This window comes from Anser brachyrhynchus (genome assembly GCF_964034855.1).
Source record: "Anser brachyrhynchus genome assembly, chromosome: 16".
In the NCBI taxonomy this organism is placed as follows: Eukaryota; Metazoa; Chordata; class Aves; order Anseriformes; family Anatidae; genus Anser; species Anser brachyrhynchus.
Genome location: NC_137734.1, coordinates 12,988,541 through 13,008,558, shown reverse-complemented (window position 1 = coordinate 13,008,558; position 20,018 = coordinate 12,988,541). Strand labels below are relative to the sequence as shown.

The following is a 20,018-nucleotide window of genomic DNA, read 5'->3' as shown; positions in this document are numbered from 1 at the left end:
AATTTTTCCTCCACTCAGGCTTTCCATGCAACTTTTGTGAGACTGTGCCTTATATTGCTCGGCCATGTTTTTTAATGTCAAAGCTGCTTTTTTTTTTTTTCCCAGAAGATATGTACATCTTTTTTTCCCCTTAAAACCCACACTTACATTTTACATTCTTTCATGTTTTGGATGCCAACGTGGTACAGACATTCCTAGAGCAGGTTCCCCAAAGCATCTACTCAGTCATTAATGAGATGTGCCAATGTAATATTGACAGAAGTGGTTGTATCTCTGCATACTTTGCAGACATTCCTTTGTCAAAACAGCATGTTTGAAATTTTTCATTTCTTCCTCTTTCATTTATTTTTCTTTAGTGACATGGTTGTGCTTTTCACACACAGCAGCACTTCGTACATTCCAGCTACAGATTTACATAATAAGCTTTATCTTTCCCCTACAGTATCAATACCAACCAGTCAACCGGCACAGACTGCAGTTGAACCAAACAACTGTGTGATCTTCTTGCTAATTATAGATCTGGTTTGTACTGTTCTTTGGTGTTTAGACTTCAAACTGTAAATACATTCTCTCTCTATGTCCCTTTTCAGAGTTGTTTTGTCACCTGTTCCTGATGTCGTAACATGTTTTTTTTAGAAAAAAGTCGTCTGAGCAGCCAGAGAAGACAAGCAGCTCCCTGTTTACTGTTTGTTGTGCTGTTCTAACAGTGAAGTAGAAGAACAGCATTTTTCAGTGAATGAAGGTTTTTTTGGGGGGCCAAAACCTCTAGGGTGAAATATGTGCAGAGGCAATAGCAAGCAGCCTTCTCTCTTTCAAAACCGTCCCTTTGGCCCTCTGGAGGTGTTTAAACTGTTATTCTGAAAACAGAAGTGCTTGCTTTGCTCATGAAAATATGACACACACTCCTTGCTGAGTGACAGAATTTTGAAGGAGTTTAAACAGGTGAAGGCTGTCAAGAAGTGAAGTTGGGCCAAGGGTGAGTTAGGCACCCAGCTCGCCACAGGCTTAACATATTAATGAAATTATCGCTGCACTTCAGAGAAGTTGGGTGCAAGTTACTTTCCCCTTTTTCCTGTATTCTCTCATGGAGTGTTTTATCACTTCGCCTTTAATTTATCCCTGAAAGAAGAGGGAAGAAGAAAAGACTGTATATTGTTTTCTTCAGCAACCTCTAAATGCCCCGGAAAGCTGGTTTTGACAAGAAATTCTCCAGGTCTCCTGTAAGCAGCTAGCGGAGAAGGGAAAAAAAAGACAGAAGTGGACGTGTAAGGTGGGGGCAAGAACACCTTTGGGAGGGGGGCGATGGGTGCGCTTCTTCCCCGGGGACGTGGAAGCGACCGAGCGCGGGCACAGCAGCTCCGGGCTCGCCGGGCTGTGCTTCTCCCCGCGTGCCAGAAGAGGGATCCCCAGCCCCGCCGCCGCCTCCCTCGCCCGAGCTCCCCGCGGGCAGCGGCCGGCCCCGGGCCGGGCTGCGGGGCCGGGCCCCGGCCGCCGCTCCCCTCCTTGTCCGGCCGCCCCCGGGCCCGGCAGCCAGGTAACGGCGGGGGCGGGCGGGCGGGCTCGGCCCCGGCCCCGGCCATTTTGTGGGCGCCGCGCCCCTCCTCGGCCGCCGGGCCCGGCCTTGGGGCGGGGAGGGAAGCGGCCGGGCCGCGGCCCGCTGGGGGAAGGAGGAAGCGATGGAGCCGGGCCCAGGGCCCTCGGCCTGCCCCGGGATGAGCCCCGCGGGCTGGGGGCGAGGGTCGGAGGGGGTCTGGGTGCGCTCGGTGCGAGGCTCGGCGGGCAGGCGGAGCTCGCCGGGCACAGAGAGACAGAGACCACGCGGAGGAGGAAACTTAAATCTTTATTGCGTTAATACAAAAAACAACCGTAGGGGAGGAACGGGGAGTCAGGCTGAGTACCGGCAACAGCAGCTCGTAAGGTGCTGCCACCTGGTAGCGCCCCCAGCCCTTTCCCCTAAAATCTGGCTCCAGCTGGGGGATGCCGAGCTTCACCTCGGTGCCTCACCAGCAAGCAGCAAGCCGGCCCCAGCCATGTGGCTCCCGTTGTCCAGCACAAGCTGCCCACATCCCGCAGAACTCACTGGAGCCGCCAGTGGGGCAGCTCACGGCAGCGTCTCGGGTCTGGAGCCTTGGCAGCAGCAGCAGCACAGGGCTTGGTGCGCAAACGCAGAGACGGGCTCGAGATCGCTCAGCTGGGCCTCGTGGGTGGCAGACCCGTGGGGCAGAGCAGGGTGCCTCTTGAAGGTGCAGGGCCAGGTCAGAGGAATGACGACAGAGGTCTCCAGGGATGGCGTGTCTGGCTTGGAGCACCCCAGCAACCTCAGCTCCTCGGTGCTTGTGTCAAGGGACAGGCTGGTATCCAGGGGGGCTTTTATTTCTGAGATCTCCCATCGGGGTCCTGGAGGCTTCCCAGGGGTTGGGAAGTCGCTCAGGTGCTCAGTGCTCTTGGAAAGCAGGCTCTCCAGCGGCTTGGGGTGCTTTTCTTTCTTGCATGGTGTGGAAGTGTTGCGTGATGCCACATCCATCAGGCAGCCAGCTTGGCTGGGCAGCCCAGAGAGTTCGGAGGCAGCGTGGCCGTAGGGAGTCTTGCAGAAGCAGACGAGGCTGATATCGGAGCTACCCTGGGTCAGGCTCTGCAGCTCGGCCTTCACGCAGCTGCCCAGCACCTCTGGCTGCTTCAGGACACACAGAGAGCTGCCTTTTGTCACGCTCTCCAAGTCCACCAGAAGCTCCCAGGTGCTTGGTCTTGAGGCAGTGCCGGAGTCCGCATAGTAACTGCGGACAGGAGAAGAGTGGGTACAGCCGGGGGCCGCCGCCACAAACCCATTTTCCAGGATTTCCTTTACGGTCAGGATGCTGGCGCTGCGCCTCTTGGTGGACAGCATGGTGCGGCGTCCCGCCGGTGCCGGGTGTCGCTGTTAGAATAAAGCGTTCGTGTTCGCTAGGGAGCTGCAGGACAGCCGTGGGGCTGCGTCACTGCTCCCACTGCCAAACCCATCCCCTGGTCCCACTGAGGGGCTGTGGTGGGTCGGGGCAGGTGGGCACCCGGCCTGTCCTTACCTCGTGGTGTGACACCACCGCACCACAGCCCGTTTATCGGGTCCGTAACTGTGTCAGCCATGGGGGAGCGGCTCACCCTGGCCCTATGTCCTCCTCCTCACCGGGCTGGGGTTGGGGGAAGCACCCCCAGAGCTGCTTTTTAGCAGCTTCAGCCTGTGTGGCGCTGCTCTTAGCGGCCTTTTCTCGGGTGGAGGGGCCTCCGTAAGCCTCCCCATGCGCTGGAGGTGCTGGGCCGGGGGCGAAGGGCACTTTGTGGGGCCAGGGCAGCGCTGAGCCCCCCGGCAGGGCGCAGGGCGCTGCGTGACCGCGCCACCCGCTGAGGGGACGGAGGCGGTCAGAAGACACCCTCTGCACCAGCCGCTTTAAAAACTGAGGCGGAAAGCGCCCGAATTGGCTTTAAGGAGGTCAGCCTAGAGAAGAAGCCGCCTCCGAGCGGCTAAAGCCCTCCGCCCGCAAGCACTGCCGGCAACCCGCCGCGGAGAAAACGCCCGGGAAATACAAAGCGCCACTTGCCTTCAGCGCAGCCTCCCTCGATCCGGGCCTGCCGCCCTCGCCTCTAACGATTTTATACCCCTGCTAATTAATTAATTAATAATTAATTAACCCCCCCCCAGCGGGTGCCGTTCGGTTTCTGCCCGCCCGGGGGCGCGGACACGCGTGGGGGGGGGGGGGGGGCGCCCTCCCGCGCGCGCCTCTTTGTGAGGCGGCGGCGCGCAGGCGCGGCCCGGCCCCGCGCGGGGGGGGGCCGCCGTTGGCGCGAGATAGGAAAAAAAAAAAAAAAAAAAAGAGGGAAAAAGGGGAGAGAAAAAAAAAAAAAAGTAAAAACCGAGAGCCGCCGGGCCCGGCCCGAGCCCGCCATGGCGCGCCGCAGCCGCGGGTGAGTGGTGCCCCCCCGCCGTGTCCCTGTCCTTGCCCCCCCCCCCGCCCCGTGTCCCTGTGGGGGCCGCCTTCCCGCCGGGCTCGGGGAGCGGCCTGCCGCTGCTGGCACGGGCGGATGGACGGGCGGACGGAGCCGCCGACGGACAGAGGGACCGGGCCCCCCCCCGCCCGCCCGGGGTCCCTCGGCGGCGCGGCGTGGGTCTATGAGGGGGAACTGGGGGGGGGGGGAATGGGTGAGGGGGAATGGGGGGAGTTGGGGGGGATGGGGGGGGATGTGAGGTAAATGGGGGGAATGTGAGGTAAATGGGGGGAATGAGGGGCAAATGTGAGGTAAAGAGGGGATCTGGGCCCGGGTTTTGCCCCCCTGTTGGCAGCACGGTGACAGCGGCTGCCTGCTGCTGCCTCCCCCCCCCCCCCAGGAGCGGAGCGGTGCCAGCCCCTGGGCACGGCCCTCACGCAGGGACAGGGGCTGGGAGAAGCCCCCCGACTCCTTGGTGAGTGGCAAAGCGCGGGCTGGGGTCTGCAGGGTGCCCTCCGCCACCTGGGGAAGGCCTGAGGTGACAGGGCTCGGCTCGGGGGGGGGTCTGGAAGAGGGTCTGGGGCTCTGCGTGCTGTGGCCGCTCCGTCCGCTGCGGTTCTCTGAGCAGCGCCCTGTTTGTTTCGGCAGCGAGGACCAAGATGAGCTGCACTGCCAGGACACCGACTCGGACGTGCCGGAGCAGCGGGACGGCAGGTGCAAAGTCAAGTGGACGCAAGAAGAGGTGAGTGAGAGCCTGGCGCTCGCCGAGGGCAGGTGTTTGGGGCAGGCTGCTGGCGTGGCTCCTGCAGCTGTACTCCTCCAGCCCAGTCCTCACCCGCTGGCTGCAGCCCCAGCTCGCGTTGTCTCGCTGCTGGAGAAGGCTGTGTGCCTGAGGTCTTAGTGAGAAGAAGCTCAGGTGAGTTTGAAGTACAGCCTGGAGAGCAAGGGCTCCCACTGCTTCCACACCTCAGCCTTGAGCGAGGCGTCTGCTGCCTGTAGCTCTCTAGTGGGGCCCTGGAGGATGGCCGAGGTCTTCAGCAAGCTGACTCACACAGTGGACGTGCCCTCCCTTTTCTGCAGCTAAAGCAGGGAATGTTGAGACTGTTAGGGTCGTGGCTTAGTTGTTCTGGCTGAAAGCCTGAAACGGTTTGGGGTGTTTTCTGCCCTCCTCCCACTTCCTCCATAATCCTTGTGTTTTGTGTGAAAACTACAAAATGGTCTATCTCCTTTGGAGGCTGAACATGTGTGAGAGTGGTCTTTGTGCAGAGATCAAAGCCTTAGGCTCCTTTGGACAGGGAATTATTTCTTACCTTTGCCCAGCCAGAACACACAGGGAAGGAAGCCTGTAGCAGGCTTTGTGTGAGCGGTAAGAGTAGGCAAACCTGGGCTGTGACAGGGTGTACGAGAGAGAAGATGTAGAGACTCTCAGCGCAGGAAAGCAGTAGGCTGTCTGGCCAGTGGTGATGCACTTCCAGTGGTTGGTTTTCTTGGCCAGGCAAAAACAGTGTCTGAGTTGGGAGATGGGCTGCCTGGTCAGGGGCGTACCGGGGCTGGATAAGCCCTGGCCATGTAGTTTGAGCCAAACTGCCCTGGGATGGAGATGAGGTGGGCCTGGGTGTGGCCACAGCGACTGAGCTCATGTTTTGTGCTCAGCTCTTGTTGTGCACACACTCGTTCAGAGCCCTGAACCAAACAGCTGGGCTCCATGCACCAAGGTGCCGCGAAAGGGCAGTGAGAGCCACGTTCCTCCCTGTAATGCAGACGTACACACCTTGACAGTTAAAAATACCGAGATTGTTCTTGATGCTGTCAGCCCAGGAGTGCCTGTGGCATGTTTTGCCTCAGTGTATGTGAAAGTGGATGTCTTTGTTCTTTGCAGGATGAGCAGCTGAAGATGTTAGTAAGACATTATGGGCAGAATGACTGGAAGTTCCTGGCCAGTCACTTTCCTGTAAGTGACCCCTTGCCCGGTTGGGAATCGTAGTGTTTGCATGTTGTTTCTTGTGCTCAGGGCGCTGGTTCTCTGTGTGCAATGCCTTTTGCAGTGGGACTCTGTGCTGCGGCTGCTACTGTCAAAGAAATCGGTGCTCCTTCAGGGCAGGGAGACATTTCTTGCTTAGAGGACTTTCAAGGGCACGTCTGTTGGAGCCGGGACGAGAAACTGAGGTTCCTGTCCCTGTCTTCCATGCCTAGTGCCCTAGTCATAGTATGCGTTCTCTGTGCATTTGCAGGTTTTCCAGGGGGCAGGCTGCGTGTGTGGGGAATGCTGTTACAGGGGCTTGCGGAGCCTCCAGTCTGATGCATGGCTACTCTGATTCCTTTCCCCAGAACCGCAGCGACCAGCAGTGCCAGTACCGGTGGCTGAGGGTGTTGAATCCAGACTTGGTTAAGGGCCCTTGGACCAAAGAGGAGGACCAAAAGGTAAGTCCAGGAAGGACAGGGTCTGAGCTGGGACCCTCCGTGGAGAGGGCGGAGGTATCAGACCCGCAAGTCTTCCTTGAAAACAGCGGGTGGTTCTTCCCAGTGGTGGTACCCACAGGAGCAGTACTCTGAGCTGTTCTGAGCAGCTGTGGCCGTGATGAGCAGAAGCAGCCCCTTCTAGGCCTCTTCAGCTAAATCATAGAATGGCTCGGGTTGGAAGGGACCTCAGAGATCATCTAACTCCAACCCCCTGCCGTGGGCAGGGACACCACCCGCTGCATCAGGTTGGCCACGGCCCCGCCAGGCTGGCCTTGAACACCTCCAGGGGTGGGGCACCCACAGCGTCTCTGGGCAGCCTGTGCCAGGGCCTCACCGCCCTCTGAGTGAAGAGGCTCCTCCTAAACTCTCTCTGTTTCACGCTGTGCTGCTGTAGTAGGCTGGCAAGGGAGAGAGCAGAAAAGGGAATTAATTCATCCGGCTGCTGGTAGATTTCTGCCTGACCTGGCCATGTTGGGCCTGAGAGACAATAAAACTGGCTTTTTGTGTGCCACAGTAGACAGCCTAAAGTGGATCTCTGATACGGGCCAGGTGAATTGTGACTTCTGAGTGTTCCTCCCTGCTGATTTGGGAGTGAACCGGGAGTGGCTAGCTTAGACACACATCGTCTTTATGTGCCTAAGAAAATTTGAAAATAATTCCTAGTCATGTGCTTCCTGATGCAAGATTTCCTAGTTTATCAGTTTTCCTGCAACGCTTCTGCTCTCCCATTTCTTTCTGTTTTGCTCCTGCTACAGGCTGTTGTGGTCCCTTCTGCAGCCCGGGCTTCCTATCCACGTGTTACATCAAATGCTTCTTGAGGAAGCTTATCATGATGCCCTCCCACCTTCCGACAGCAGAGCAGCTGCTGCCTGCTCTCCCCTTGCCCTGTCGTGTCCCAACTGCCACGCAACTTATTCTTGATGCCCCCTACCATCGTGGCAGGGCTGGGCTCCAGCTTTCTCCTGCTCAACCTGAAACAGCCTAGAGCTTTTCTCTGCAGCCTCTCCAGCTCCTTGGACAGTGCCGCATCTCGGTATCTTTGGCCTGTTTGTCTGCCCCGGACAGTCAGTCTGCAGCAGGGTTAGTTACGAACCCTGCGGGTGTGATCCGTGAGCCGCCTGCTACCAGCACCTCTCAGCTAAGCTCAGCTGGGCAGGGTGAAAATGCCCCTTTAGAGCCGTCTGGCCTCCTCTGTGAGATTTTGGCAGGCTCAGCGTTGCAGGCAGCAGGTTATGTTGTAGCGATTTTCCCCGACTGTTGTGTGGGTGTATTTCAGGGCAACCAGAACAGGTTCCCCTCCCAGAAACATTTGCAGTGAACCTCAGGCAGAAGTTACAAAGCCCTAGGTGAAGGGGAAGTAGCAAAGTGGATGGTTTTTAAGTGAATATTGCCCATTTCTGCTCTGGAGCTTGCACTGTGCGTCCCGATGTACAGCATGTAGCTGTGGGCCCTGGCATGTCCCGAGGGTGGCACCTTCTGTTACAGGGGGGCTGTGCCACGCTGTCCCTGCAGGCAGAGCAGTGCGGAGCTGATGGGGACTCCCTCCACGCGGCCAAGGTCTCGGGAGGAGGGAGCGCAGAGGAGCCTTGGAGCATGCGTGTGGGACTTGACCCTTGCTCTGCACCCACTGCACCTGCCCGTCTCCATCCCAGTTCTCTGCGAGCTGTCGCCTGCGTTCATAGGCGTCGTGTGGCAAAGGGGCTGCACGAAAACAGCCTCCTTCAGAAACACGGCTAGATTTTGCTCACAGAAGTGTTCACCTGACTATCAGTGCTGGATCCCTCCAGCTTTTTTCCTAAGGGGTCCTCCTCTGTCTGCCCTTACCTGGTCCCCATACAGGTGAAAAGCAAAGCCTGAAGGTGACTGTATTGACCCTCCCCTCCTTTGTTCCATTCCCTTATTTCCCTCCCGCTCTTTTCAAAGGTAATTGAACTGGTTAAAAAATATGGCACCAAACAGTGGACTCTGATAGCCAAGCACCTGAAAGGGCGGTTAGGGAAGCAGTGCCGGGAACGCTGGCACAACCACCTGAACCCTGAGGTGAAGAAGTCCTCATGGACAGAGGAGGAGGATCGCATCATCTTTGAGGCCCACAAGGTCCTGGGGAATCGCTGGGCTGAGATTGCCAAGCTGCTGCCTGGCAGGTAGGACCTCTTTGCTCACTGGTACCTTCACAGCTGGGTGGCCGGTGGAGATCCACGTGCTGGGCTCACCGGCTGGGGCTGGGGAGCTCCCGGGAGCTCTTAGGTGTGCTTTAAAGCTGTGCTTAACGGTGGTTTGTTTTCTTCTGCTCGCTTTGCAGGACCGACAATGCTGTGAAGAATCACTGGAACTCCACCATCAAGCGGAAGGTGGACACGGGCGGCTTCCTCAACGAAACGAAGGAGTCCAAGCCTCTGTACTTGCTGGTGGAGGTGGATGACAAGGAGAGCCAAAGTGGATCGAGAGCTGGGAGCCAGGTACTCCAGCAGCACGTGGGCACTCGGGTCTGTCCTCAGCTCCACTGATGTGCGTCAGAGCAGTTCAGCCACCCTTCCGCTGCCTCTAAAGCTGCCTTCACCACAGCCTGGTGTTTGTGTAGAGTCCGTGCCTTCCCCCAGCCTTCTCCAAGACACTGACTCTTGACAGATCTCCCCCTCCGGGAGCTAGAGGTATAACGTGTGCCCGAGCGTGTTATCCAAGCGGAGGACGGCAGGCTGCTAGTGCTGTCGTTATCTTGCCACCCCCAGCGTCAAGGCTGTTGGAGAGGCTGAAGATTTTTTTTTTTTGGCTCCATTGCGCTGTTGCTGGTGGGAGAGGCTGCTCCAGACAGTGCAGTGAGGGGGGCGTGGAGAAGAGGGGTTGTGTTCCCTTCCTCTAAAGCAGAGAGCCGGGATTACACATAACTATTTGTGTGAAGAAAGCATGCAGTTTTTAAAGGTGGGCTCTCGGGAAGTAGGAAATGCAGAACTACTGCTACCTGCTCAGCCTTCATTTGACTTCCCCCTGAGATGCTGTTGAGAGGAATATTCAATTAAACACTTCTGTGCTTATTAAGGCGGATAGAGTCCTGTTTCAGGTGGTGTATGGGACAGAGCGCTGAGGGAGAACAGGGATGTGAGACGAGCCAAATGGTTGGTGTGAAAGCAGGAGGAGATGAATGGCTCCCAGGATCTGTGCTCTCGTCCCCAGGCCTTGACCTTGTTTGCTCGCTTCCTGCTAACGGCTGGGCTTTCTTTCTTGTTTGTGAGAAGAGCGTCCTGCCCAACTGGCCGGTCGATGTCTCTGAAATAAAGGAAGAGGACGTCAGCGACGAGGAGGTGACGGGCGTGCAGGAGCTGCCCTCGGAGCTGCCAGCTGCTGACCTGGCAGAGCACAACGGCGAGGGGACCCCAGATGACATGGTGCCTGAGGAGGACCCGGCGTGCGTCCCGTCACCGTACAAGTGGGTTGTCGAAGCTACCAACTACTTGTGCCCGACGTCTGTGCCCGCCTTCAGTGAAGCTCTGGACATGATTGAATCTGTAAGTAACACACCCTTGCTCCTCTGGCTAATGGAGGGGGGCTGTGGTAGGGCCTGATTTCCACAACGTTCCCATTGAGTGAACTTACTGCGTCCCCTTGCTCGTCGCCATGGGCGTCCTGAGCAGGGCTGGCTGGATTCCTTTAGGCCCGCCTTCAGCTCGATGGCAGCAAAACGCTCTGGTGATGTATAAAAGGGCAGTGTCCCTGCAGCCGGGTTTATGAGATGATTATCAGGGAAGGATTCACTTTGCAGGTGTAAAGGAGATCAAAGACTGTGCCCGAGGCTTAATGGCCCATTTGTGGGTCCTTAGAGGCCTGCCTGTAGGGTAGTTTGGGTATTGATGGGGCTGAGCTGTGAGGGGGTCTGGCTATTTTTAATCGGGTTCCAGCAGCGTGCTTTGCAGCAGGGCCCTGTCTGCACGGTATTGCTGTGACCAAGCCTGTAGTTTGGTGTCGGTTGTGCCATTCAGCCCCTGTCCCTAGCCACCTCTGGGCTGTCCCCTGTGCGCAGATGCAGCTGTAAGTGCAGCTGTGCTGTGAACTGAGCTGAGAAACCAGCCTAGCATAAATAGAAAAACCTGCCCCGTGCAAACAACGACTTTCAGCCGGTTCCCCGCCCTGGCTCTCAGCTGTGCTGACGGCAGAGGGGAGGAGGGCTTGGGCTCTCCTCTAGCCAGGCTCCTTGCAAAAGCTGCTGGGGTCTCGCACACCTGCTTATTTCGCCTCCTGGTTGGTCTCTGCATCTGCACCACTCAGCTGCTTGGCCTTCCTCCCCGGGCGGTTGCTGAGGGCTTCCTCTGTGTGCAGGACCCAGACGGGTGGTGCGACCTGACCCAGTTTGACCTGCCCGAGGAGCCCTCCGCTGGCAGCAGCAGCAGCAGCAACAGCCCCGTGAGGCAGACGCCCAGCAAGCCAACGCCGTCCCTGCCCAACGTGACCGAGTACCGCCTGGACGGCCACACCATCTCCGACCTGAGCAAGAGCAGCAAGGGGGAGCTCATCCCCATCTCCCCGCACGCGGAGGTGAGCTTTGGCACGCCGCCCTCCGTGCTGAAGAGGCAGAAGAAGAGGAAGATCTCCCTCTCCCCCGTCACGGAGAACGCCCCCAGCACCAGCCTCTCCTTCCTCGACTCCTGCAACAGCATGACGCCCAAGAGCACCCCTGTCAAGACTCTGCCCTTCTCTCCATCTCAGGTACGGAGCAACGGCACAGGCCAGCCCGTGCTCCTCTGCGTGGGCTTGTTTGTGACCCAGTAAGCGTGTCAGTACTTCATCTGCTTGCCTCAGTGCTGTGTGTTCCCCTCAGCTCTGTCAGCTTTGTGTTTCTCCTCCCTGGGAGGAGGCAGTGCCAGTGCACGGGGTGCGTGCGCCTGCCTGGTAAAGCAAGGTGCAGAGCTGCCTGCTGGCACCGCGTGTCTCCGGCACTGCCCTTTCCCTGGGCGCAGCAGCCCACGTTGGCCTCAGCAGGAGCACTTGCAGCACAGGGCAAGCCCTGCTGGCCTGAGCGATGGACAGGGCCGCTGCAAGGACGGAGCAGCACTGTGCAGATCCGCGCCTGCCTGCTGCAGGGGACAGCGTGGTGCTTCTGTCCCTGGGCTGCTCTGTGCAGGGCATTACTGCCCTGGCAGGGGGGTGGCAGTGTGGCAACAGTGCGGGTGGCTGTCCCAGGGTATTTCCAGTTAAATCATCCACCTGGGCTGGGCAGCGCATGCTGGTGCACGTCTTTGAGTTGCTGTGCTTGGGAAAATGCTGCTGGGCCTTATCTTTGTTGCAAAACAAACTCAGAACGGTTCCATTTTACCATCGTTCTTACAATGTCTGCACACGTGCATGCATGGTTTCCCAAAAAACACCTTGCTGGAGCGCTGTGGCGTTCAAACACCCTGACTTCTGCGTTGATGTGACGGAGTTCTGCCTGTAAAACAGGATAAGTCACCCAGCGCAGCTCCCACAGCTGCTGTCGTTCAGAACCCATCTCCCTGTGCCACTCGCTGGCTAAGCCGTTGTATTTCTGCTGTTTCTGCAGCCCTTGGTGGCACATGGGAGAGCCCCGCAGGACACTGACACCCAAGTTCAGGTGGACCTTGAATGCAGGGCCGGCAAGAACAGGGAAATCAGAGTAGGGCCTGAAATGTGCAGTTGTGCAGAGCGAGAAGCCGAGAGGCCTGGAATCAATCCGAGAAGACAAACTGCATCTCCTGTCTCTCAGACTGAACTCCAGCCATCAGTGAACGTAACACTAACAGCTCTTCTCTCGCAGTAGGTTTTTGGGTACAAACCTCATTCCTTGTGGGAGGAAAGCTGTCATTTATTAGCTGTCACGAAATAAAATCCCAGCAGAGATGAGGCAGTCAGTGGTTTTCTTTCAGTTTAGCTTGAGGACAGCTCAGTACAAAACCTGTCAGCTTTTATGCAGCCGACAGACTGTTGTGTTACTTGGACTGACCTTGTGTTTGCTGACCTGAGCTCAGAGCAGAAGTTTGGTGTGCAGGCAGTACCCTTCCTTCTCCACTTCTCTTGGCGTTATCTGGACCAGTGCAAGCAGAGACCTCCCTCCACCTTGTAGCTGCCCAGAGTTGTATCTGCTTTTCCCTCTTGGGAATTGAATAAACTTCCTAGGTGTGAGGCACCCTCATGCACGTGCCCGCGTACAGGACGGTACCACAGTAAGTCCCAGCTCATACAAGAGTCGTCCTGGTTCCTTCTGGAACAGATCTGCCGGTGCCACTTGGTATGGGAGGGTTGTCCCTCTGTCAGGCTTTCCGCTTTGTTTAAGTAAAGATAATGACTGGTGATTTCATGTTAGGAAGTTTGAGACTGACTGTGCGACTCTTTCTTTCCTGTGCTGTGCAGTTCCTAAATTTTTGGACCAAACAGGATACGCTAGAACTGGAGAACCCATCTCTGACCTCCACGCCTGTGTGCAGTCAGAAGGTGATTGTCACCACCCCTCTGCACAGGGACAAGACCCCTCTGCTCCAGAAAAACTCAGCGTAAGTCCTTTCTTTCTCCTCACCCGTTCCCTGATACCTGGACATTGTCCTTTCTCACACACGAGTTTGATCCAAATCAAGCGTACCTCCCACGGTACTTGTACCGGCAGCACTGAGAGAGTGGCAGGGCGGTCTGGGGACTTCCTGAAATCAGTGTTGTACCAGCCAGGTGAGGGAGGGTGGCCTGCACAGTGAGTGTTTTTGTCTCTGCACGTCACTACACTGGCGTGTGGAGGTGCTGGCTGTGGTTCCAAACCTGGCGTGACCCGGAGCAGCTCCCACATCCCGGTGGTACGACCTGGCTGCTCGAAGTGGGTGCGCCCCAGGGACTTCCACCGGTCCAGCTGTGACGGGCACCAAGCCCCGGCTGGCCCTGAGGAGCTCCGCCAGCAGAAGCGCTGCGGAGTAGTGCTGGGCTGCAGGGCTCTGCGATGCCTGTGTCACAGGCGTTGTACTGCTTGCTGACAAGGGTGCTGGAGCAGCATAGCTGGTACTTCTGAAGGACATTTTCCCTACTGAAGGCTCCTCAGTGCCTGTTTGCCCTGCTTATGCCCCAGGAATGCTCCAGCCAGGCAGACGGTTCTGCTGTCACTGTGTGAGGCTCTGCAGGTGGCTCGTGTAATAAGAGGGTTTGGAAGGACGGGCTTTACTTAGTGGTTTATACCACGTTAATCCTTCTTTTTTTTTTTTTTTTTCCCCTATTTTCCACTGCCAGGTTTGTCACGCCAGATCAGAAGTATGTGGTGGACAACACTCCGCACACCCCCACGCCTTTCAAAAACGCTCTGGAGAAATACGGACCAATAAGGCCTCTGGTACGTCACAGACAGGTCTGCGGCTCGCTGCTGGCGGTGCTTTGCTCCCAGGGCACGTGGTGAATACAAAAGGGGTGTGGGGTAGGTTGCAGCCAAGCTGTGAGCCAGCTGTCGTCTGTGTGGTAACACGGTACGGTCTGGTAGTGCCAGGCTGAGATGAGAGGGATGAAGGAGACCTTGTCAGCGCGAATATGGCGTGGTGGGGTAGCAGCAGGACTTCCGGCTCCTCTGCAGAGCTGCCAAAATAGCAAAAACTGCCCTTGAGTCAGGCTGCAGTGGCTGGCTGCTGATGAGGAAGAGGAAATGCTCTGCCTTTGTGTCTGGGTCTCTGACATGGACTTAACACAGGTGCTGGGGGCTGGCAGCTTCAGTATGCCACACCTTCAGTGAGCCTCTTGATGGCATATTTGGGATGCAGCTGGTCAGACATTCTCCCGTGTATGGAGATCTTGTAAATCTGTTAGGCTAACAGAAATCTCGTCATGTCTTTTCCTGCTGGGAAGTAAATCCTTCGCAATGTCTGTCTTCCCACTGGGAGCTCCCGTGGGCTGCTCTGGCCCTATTGTCTGTGGAGGGAATACTAGGAAGTCTGCTCAGTGTGCGGATGTTGACTGTCCTATGCTCTGTCTTCGTGCCTCCTCACACCAGCCCCAGACTCCTCACCTGGAAGAAGACTTGAAAGAAGTTCTCCGAAGTGAGGCTGGCATCGAACTGATCATAGAGGACGACGTGAAGCCTGAGAAACAGAAGAGAAAACAAGGGGTGAGCTGGTTTAACATCCAGTATCTGCTTTCGGGCTGTCCTGTGCTGTTGAGGGGTGTCTTTGCTGGTTGAGTTCATCCTACTGTTGATGCCAAAAAGCTTTTCAGCATGTGGCTGCTACCTTTTAGTCAGTGAGGCTGCTTATGTGCCTGAAGTTAAGACCTGCTTAAAATACTGCCAGCTGTGGCCTGGTTTATGCAGAACTCATGTCTGTGCTAGGAGATGCTGTCTCCTAACGTACAGGAGAGACTCGTGAAGCATTTGTGGCAAGCTGGGCTCCCCAGAGGCTGAGGACTGGTGCACAAAGGCTCTTGGCTCGGTTGCCAAAGGTGGTGTGGCCTTCCCTTCCTGCTGGAAGGGGCTTTCCCTTCTAAATCAGTGGCTCTCGGTGCCAGCGAGGAGAGCCCTAGAAGCTGCTGTGCCCTGTGGTGGGGAAGGATGCAATACATCTTCCTGAGGTGCTGGTACAGCACAGATGTGGGGTGACGTGGGCTTGCTCTGCACCGTGGCCCTTAGGATGGGAGGTCACTGAGTTGATTCGTGCTGACGCGTGTGTTTCTGTGTCCCCCAGCTGCGCAGGAGTCCCATCAAGAAGGTCCGGAAGTCGCTGGCCCTGGATATTGTGGATGAAGATATGACACAGAACGTGCCTGCCCTCCCCAAGAATATCTGTTTCAAAAGAACCCAGGTGAGGGGTGCTGTGAGCAGAGCAGGGAGAGGTCTGGCTGAAATGGGGCTGAGAGGTGACCTTGGCTGCTGAGCTGCTTTAGCAGGGGATCTCTGGCTAGGGATCTGGGCTGGCTGGATCTGTGATCCTTGTTCAGGATCCTCCACAAGCTTTCTGGAGAGCTGTGGGGGGAGGGTGCCTGCCCAAGAGGTTAGGATGGGTTTTTAGAAGGAACTGTCCAGAAGGCAGCAAGGTGGGCTTGGTACCAGTACCGTACCATTTCTCCTCCTTGCTTGGCTGCCTGCAGAACCTGCTGCTCTGCTTCTTGCTGCTGTCAAGCTCTGCGTGTAGGTGAGGAAGCGAGGGCCTGTTATAAATCTGTGTTCTCCAATACCAAAGCACAAGCATTTCACCGACATGCCACGTGCCCACAACTCTAAGCATATTGTGGCCCTCTCCATTCTCATCCCACCACATACATTTGAGTCTCAAGAGTCTGGTTTAGTGAGCTGATCCTGCAGACCAGTATCAGAAGGGGAAGATGATTACTTGCTCTTGGCCACTTTGGCTCCCTAAATTGAGTGGCCAAGGGAGAGGATGAACCCTTGATGCAGCGCTGTTGCGAGGAAGGAGGAAGCAGATTGCTCCTCTTCCACCAGCGGCTGTTCTGTAGCATCAGGCTGTTACTGAGAGCATTCCCAGGCATCTGCGTCTCAGTGCTGCTGAAGCAGAGGGCTTATTCTGCTCTTCCAGCACTTCCCTGGGCTTGGCTGTAGGCTTCTTCCCACCACCGCTGATGCTTTTGTTTGCTGACTTTAGTGACCGTGGGACCTCTAGCCCCTGAAAGCAACAGGAAGACTTTTCATTTTTTTCTCCTGACAGTAGCAACTTAACATAGGGTCTACAGGGTCCAGAGCCCAGGCATGGTGTGGGACTGTAGGTGAAATGAATCACAGCACGAAGGGGAAAGACACTAGGTGAATAGAAACCCTGGTGAAAAAGCTGCCTGCAGAAGTAGGTGTGAATTCCCTTCTCGTTTGACCACGGCCCCGCTGCTTTTCTGCCTGTGAGATGGGAGAAGCCTTACGTGCCCTCAGGCTGCCCTTGCCGAGGCTGGCCGTAGCGGGGAGAGGCACCTTCCTGCCTGGAGAAGACGAAGGCTGTATTTGAGCACAGCCGCTTGTTTCTTGCATCATAGCCATTTGTGGTTTTTTCTTTCTCTGCAAGCCTGGCATGGTTAGTAAGCTCTCCAAAGGAACCCCGTGCAAAGCAGTGGTGGCTCGGCCACCTGCCTTTGGACACGTGGATGAAGCGGTGGATTTGTTAGCTGGCCTTTTGGCCAGGCCAAATAGCAGCATTGTTGGGGCAAACCGACTTCTTTCCTCATACAGTTTTCTCTGCCTTCGCAGCCTGTGAATTTCCTGTCGAGGTCCCTGAACCTTTCCTCCTCGAGCAGGAAGAACGACTGCGGCTTGCTCAATAGAGCCTTCGTGCAAGTGCAGTCGGAGAAAATGTCCTACAGGAAAATGCCAAGCCATTTCAGACCGCCGGCACCGGTAAGCCCTGCAGCCTCTCCCGCCCGTCAGCGGGTGAGCTGGTGCTGCAGCCCTTGTCCCTCCTCGCGACCAAGCTCAGGAGGAACACCGAGCGCTCTTGCGTTGGGCGTCTGTGTGCTGTCAGGTCTCTTTGCACCCAGCTTTGGGGATGCTGAACCAGTAGCGTCACGCTACCGCTCCCTGCCCTCTCCCTGCAAGCCTGCCCTTCTGCTGGGGCTCAAAGCCCCGTGGCTCATCAGAACTGTGGCCTACGCAGCATGGTTGGCCCTGGATTTCCTCCTGGGAACCCGCATCCTGTCCCAGTCCGTCCAGGAATTTAGATGAGGAACCCAGTAGTGAAGTAAACCTTCCTCTTCCCAGTGAACGCTCCTCGTGTGGACAGCAGCAGGTTAATCTCTTGTTTCTCTGACCATAGCAGCTCTGTGAGGTGCTATATAAGTGCTAAACAAAAAGGTACTTTCCGCCCCTGTGATTTTAGGGTATTTCTGAGTTGTGGTGAAGGCTGTGTGACACAGCCAGCATAGGCTGCGTTTATCCTGCTGTTTACCTGAGCGGAGGCATTGCAGAGCTCCAGGGGATGGTGTTTTCTTGCCCCTCAAGCATCCCCTGTGCTGAGGGGCTGGTGCCCTTATGGGTATTTGACTCTGTGCGGCATAAATGGTTTCTTGTGACCTCTGTAAAACCCCAGGGTATCAGTTGCTGTACTTGCAGGCAGAGTGCAGAGGTGCATCCCCACTTTGTTTGGGTAGGGTGTCTTACATGAGAAGGGCATGATTTTTGCAGGTGTTTGCCTGGGCCAAGCCATGAGAGCTCCCTGGTAGCTCGGATGAGGATGGAAGTACGTGTTTTCCCTGGTGAGGGGTGAAACTGCAGCTGGGGGCTGGTGTGGGGCAGGTTTCAGATCCTGGGAAGGGCTCAGGTGCAGCGTTGTCTTTTCAGAACGGCCTTGGCTCTGTCTTCAGCTAAACGCAGCATCCATCCCTGGATTAGAGCTGTCTGTTGTGAAAGCTTTCTTCTGACAAATAAGTACTCCTCAGCCAGAGTAATTCCTTCCCCTTCTCAAAGTAAACCCTACTTAAACACTTCCATTTCTCCTGCTGTCCTAGGCAGGGTCGCACTGCTCGGAGTGCTAATAGATCCATATAAATAAAGCTCTGCAAGTGACTTGAGGGTGACAGTAAGGCAGCTTGTGCGGTGACAGAGTACAGGTGTGCAGTGAAATCCCGTTGCCCGAAGACAGCAGAGCTGCCCGTGGCGTTCCGGGGCTCTTGGGATTTATTGTACCACCCTAGTGCTGCCAGCAGTGGCAGTTATTTATTATTCCCACTTAGCTGTGGGCTGAACCTAAATCAGCCCCGAAGCCGTGCTGTGGCTGTGTGGGGCGTTACTGTTAGCAAGCACTGCACGTCAAGCTCTGGCTCTTTGCAGCGCACGTGAGGGGATATTTCCAGTTCAGGGCACTGTCCGTCTTCTGGCTGCATTTATCAGAGCGTTTGCAGAGGCTAGGAAAGCCAAAGCACCTCACGGGAGCCCCTCTTACACACAGTGACCGAGGCCCACCTGATTTTCAGCTCTTCCTGCGTGCTGGGAGGCCAGGCAGTGCTGAAGCTCCAGGCACCGATTACTGCTGAGGACGGACGGGCTTTCTGACCAACCTAACCCTTCAAGGTCTGGGGCTGAGCAGCTCCTGTAGGAACCGAGCTGATTGGGAATAAACCCCAAAGCTGGTCTTGAATTCCTTTCATCCCTCTGGGCTCCACGGTGAAGCTCAGTGGGGTTGTGCTTTGGGGTTTTGGTCTCAACTCGAGCAAGGGAAAGCCCTCAAGGGGTCCGTGGGTGGTTCTGCAGCGGAGCACTTACCTGGGAAACTGCTTAACATGGTCCCCGTGCTAGAGGTTTTTATTTTCCATTGGGTAGCAGGTAGTTTTATTTATTTTCACATGCTGTTTTAAAACAGGTGTTTGTCCCACTAGGACATAAAGAGTAGGGTGCCCAGCCCCCTCCTCTCCCTTGACCGTGTTCTACACCTGCTTTCTCTTCCCTCCGTAGATGACCAGAGCTTGGAAAGCGGTGGCCTGCGGTGGAACTCGAGACCAACTCTTCATGCAGGAGAAAGCACGCCAATTTTTGGGCATGTTGAAACAAAGTCACACATCAAGGACCTTAATCTTATCATGAAGGATTGTTCTGCTCTTTTTATTTTATTTTTTAAATTTTTTTTATGAGTGGAGGGGAGGGAACCACAGAGGGGCGAGGAAAATGAAATCCTCTGCAAGGCCGTAGCCTTTAGGGGTGAATTTTTCCCCTCTGTTCCCAGGTAGATCTGCGTTGTATTAAATGGGGCTAACTGCTGGCTAAAGTGTGGGATGCGAGTTCTGGAATCATTATGGAAAGGCAAACGAGGGAGGGGTGGAGAGCTGAGAGCAGGAGCGCTCTGCAGGACCTGGGCTCTGCAGAAGCAGAAAGCTGCGCTCCGCCTTGGAGCCGCGCGTGCACTGGGCGCCGGACGCGGACCTTGTCGGCTGCCTGGATTTCGTGCTGCCTGCTCTGGTGCTTTGGGAATGGCTTTTGTTAAGGTTCCTGCACGCCTCACATCCCACTTCTGTCTTTCTCCAGGGGATGGAGGGGTTCTCCTGTGTGCCAGGACAGGGGAGGTGTTGTGCTCTCGTGGGGGCCGTGCTTTGGGGTGACCCGCAGCTGGAGCCGGCCGCCCGCTCCCCGCGGGGCTGCTTTGTGCCGCCGTGCTGCAGGGCGGGAGCGGCGGGTGCCTCTTCCCAGGGATGTGCTCCTCTTGAAATAAACGATGGTGCTAACAACACCCTGCCTGACCCTGTCGTTCAGATTCGCTTCGACTCTGCCTTGAGGCCTCAGGACGCCCGGAGGGAGGCGGTGCTGTGCCGGGGTGGTGCTGGGTAGCACGCTGTGGACTGCAGCGTTTTGGGGGCTCCTGAGAAGGGGAGGGAGCGGAGAGGGGCAGCTCAGGGCGACTGCAGCCCTCGGGCAGCTGCTGGGTGCCGCCGGCCCAGAGGAGCCTCTGCAAACCTCGGCTCCTGGGCGGTGGTACCTGGCTCTGTGCCCCCTGGGGAGGGGGGAGGCTGGTCCAGCTGACCAAAATGCTCAAAAATTAGAAACTGGTGGGGCTTAACGCTGGAGACTGGGCCTGTGCGAGACCCGAGGGACAGTGCTGCTGCTTACATGTGGCGTTTGAGATAGGCTGAGGTCAACTGGTGAGCAGGGCTTGTTACGGAGGCGGGAAAGCCAAGATAGCAGGAAACACATTTTTGTGTGGGATCTGTTTCCTGTG

The 20,018-nt window shown here is 56.4% G+C and overlaps 2 protein-coding genes across 6 annotated transcripts; one reads left to right on the top strand and one right to left on the bottom strand.

Annotated features, from left to right (window-relative positions):
• Window positions 1-1,757: 1,757 nt before the first annotated feature.
• On the bottom strand, window positions 1,758-3,725 carry LOC308178901 (uncharacterized protein). Of its 2 annotated transcripts, none has more exons than XM_080558117.1 (2): window positions 3,573-3,725; window positions 1,758-2,914 (listed from the first exon to the last, which is right to left on the bottom strand). In XM_080558117.1, the coding sequence occupies exon 2, from the start codon at window positions 2,882-2,884 to the stop codon at window positions 2,102-2,104; it is 783 nt and encodes a 260-aa protein (XP_080414243.1). In that variant the 5' UTR covers window positions 2,885-2,914; window positions 3,573-3,725; the 3' UTR covers window positions 1,758-2,101. The 2 variants fall into 2 exon arrangements, with proteins under 2 accessions (XP_080414243.1, XP_080414244.1); XM_080558118.1 differs by lacking the exon at window positions 3,573-3,725 and adding an exon at window positions 3,060-3,558.
• Window positions 3,726-3,777: 52 nt separating this feature from the next.
• MYBL2 (MYB proto-oncogene like 2) lies at window positions 3,778-19,542 on the top strand. 4 transcript variants are annotated; one of them, XM_080558105.1, is made up of 14 exons: window positions 3,778-3,936; window positions 4,606-4,699; window positions 5,837-5,908; window positions 6,286-6,378; window positions 8,341-8,561; window positions 8,720-8,876; window positions 9,651-9,920; window positions 10,729-11,115; window positions 12,775-12,914; window positions 13,630-13,729; window positions 14,378-14,491; window positions 15,063-15,179; window positions 16,568-16,714; window positions 18,764-19,542. In XM_080558105.1, the coding sequence occupies exons 1-14, from the start codon at window positions 3,917-3,919 to the stop codon at window positions 18,890-18,892; spliced, it is 2,061 nt and encodes a 686-aa protein (XP_080414231.1). In that variant the 5' UTR covers window positions 3,778-3,916; the 3' UTR covers window positions 18,893-19,542. The 4 variants fall into 4 exon arrangements, with proteins under 4 accessions (XP_080414231.1, XP_080414233.1, XP_080414232.1 ...); XM_080558104.1 differs by lacking the exon at window positions 3,778-3,936 and adding an exon at window positions 3,992-4,133; XM_080558107.1 differs by lacking the exon at window positions 5,837-5,908.
• The last annotated feature ends 476 nt before the right edge of the window (window positions 19,543-20,018 follow it).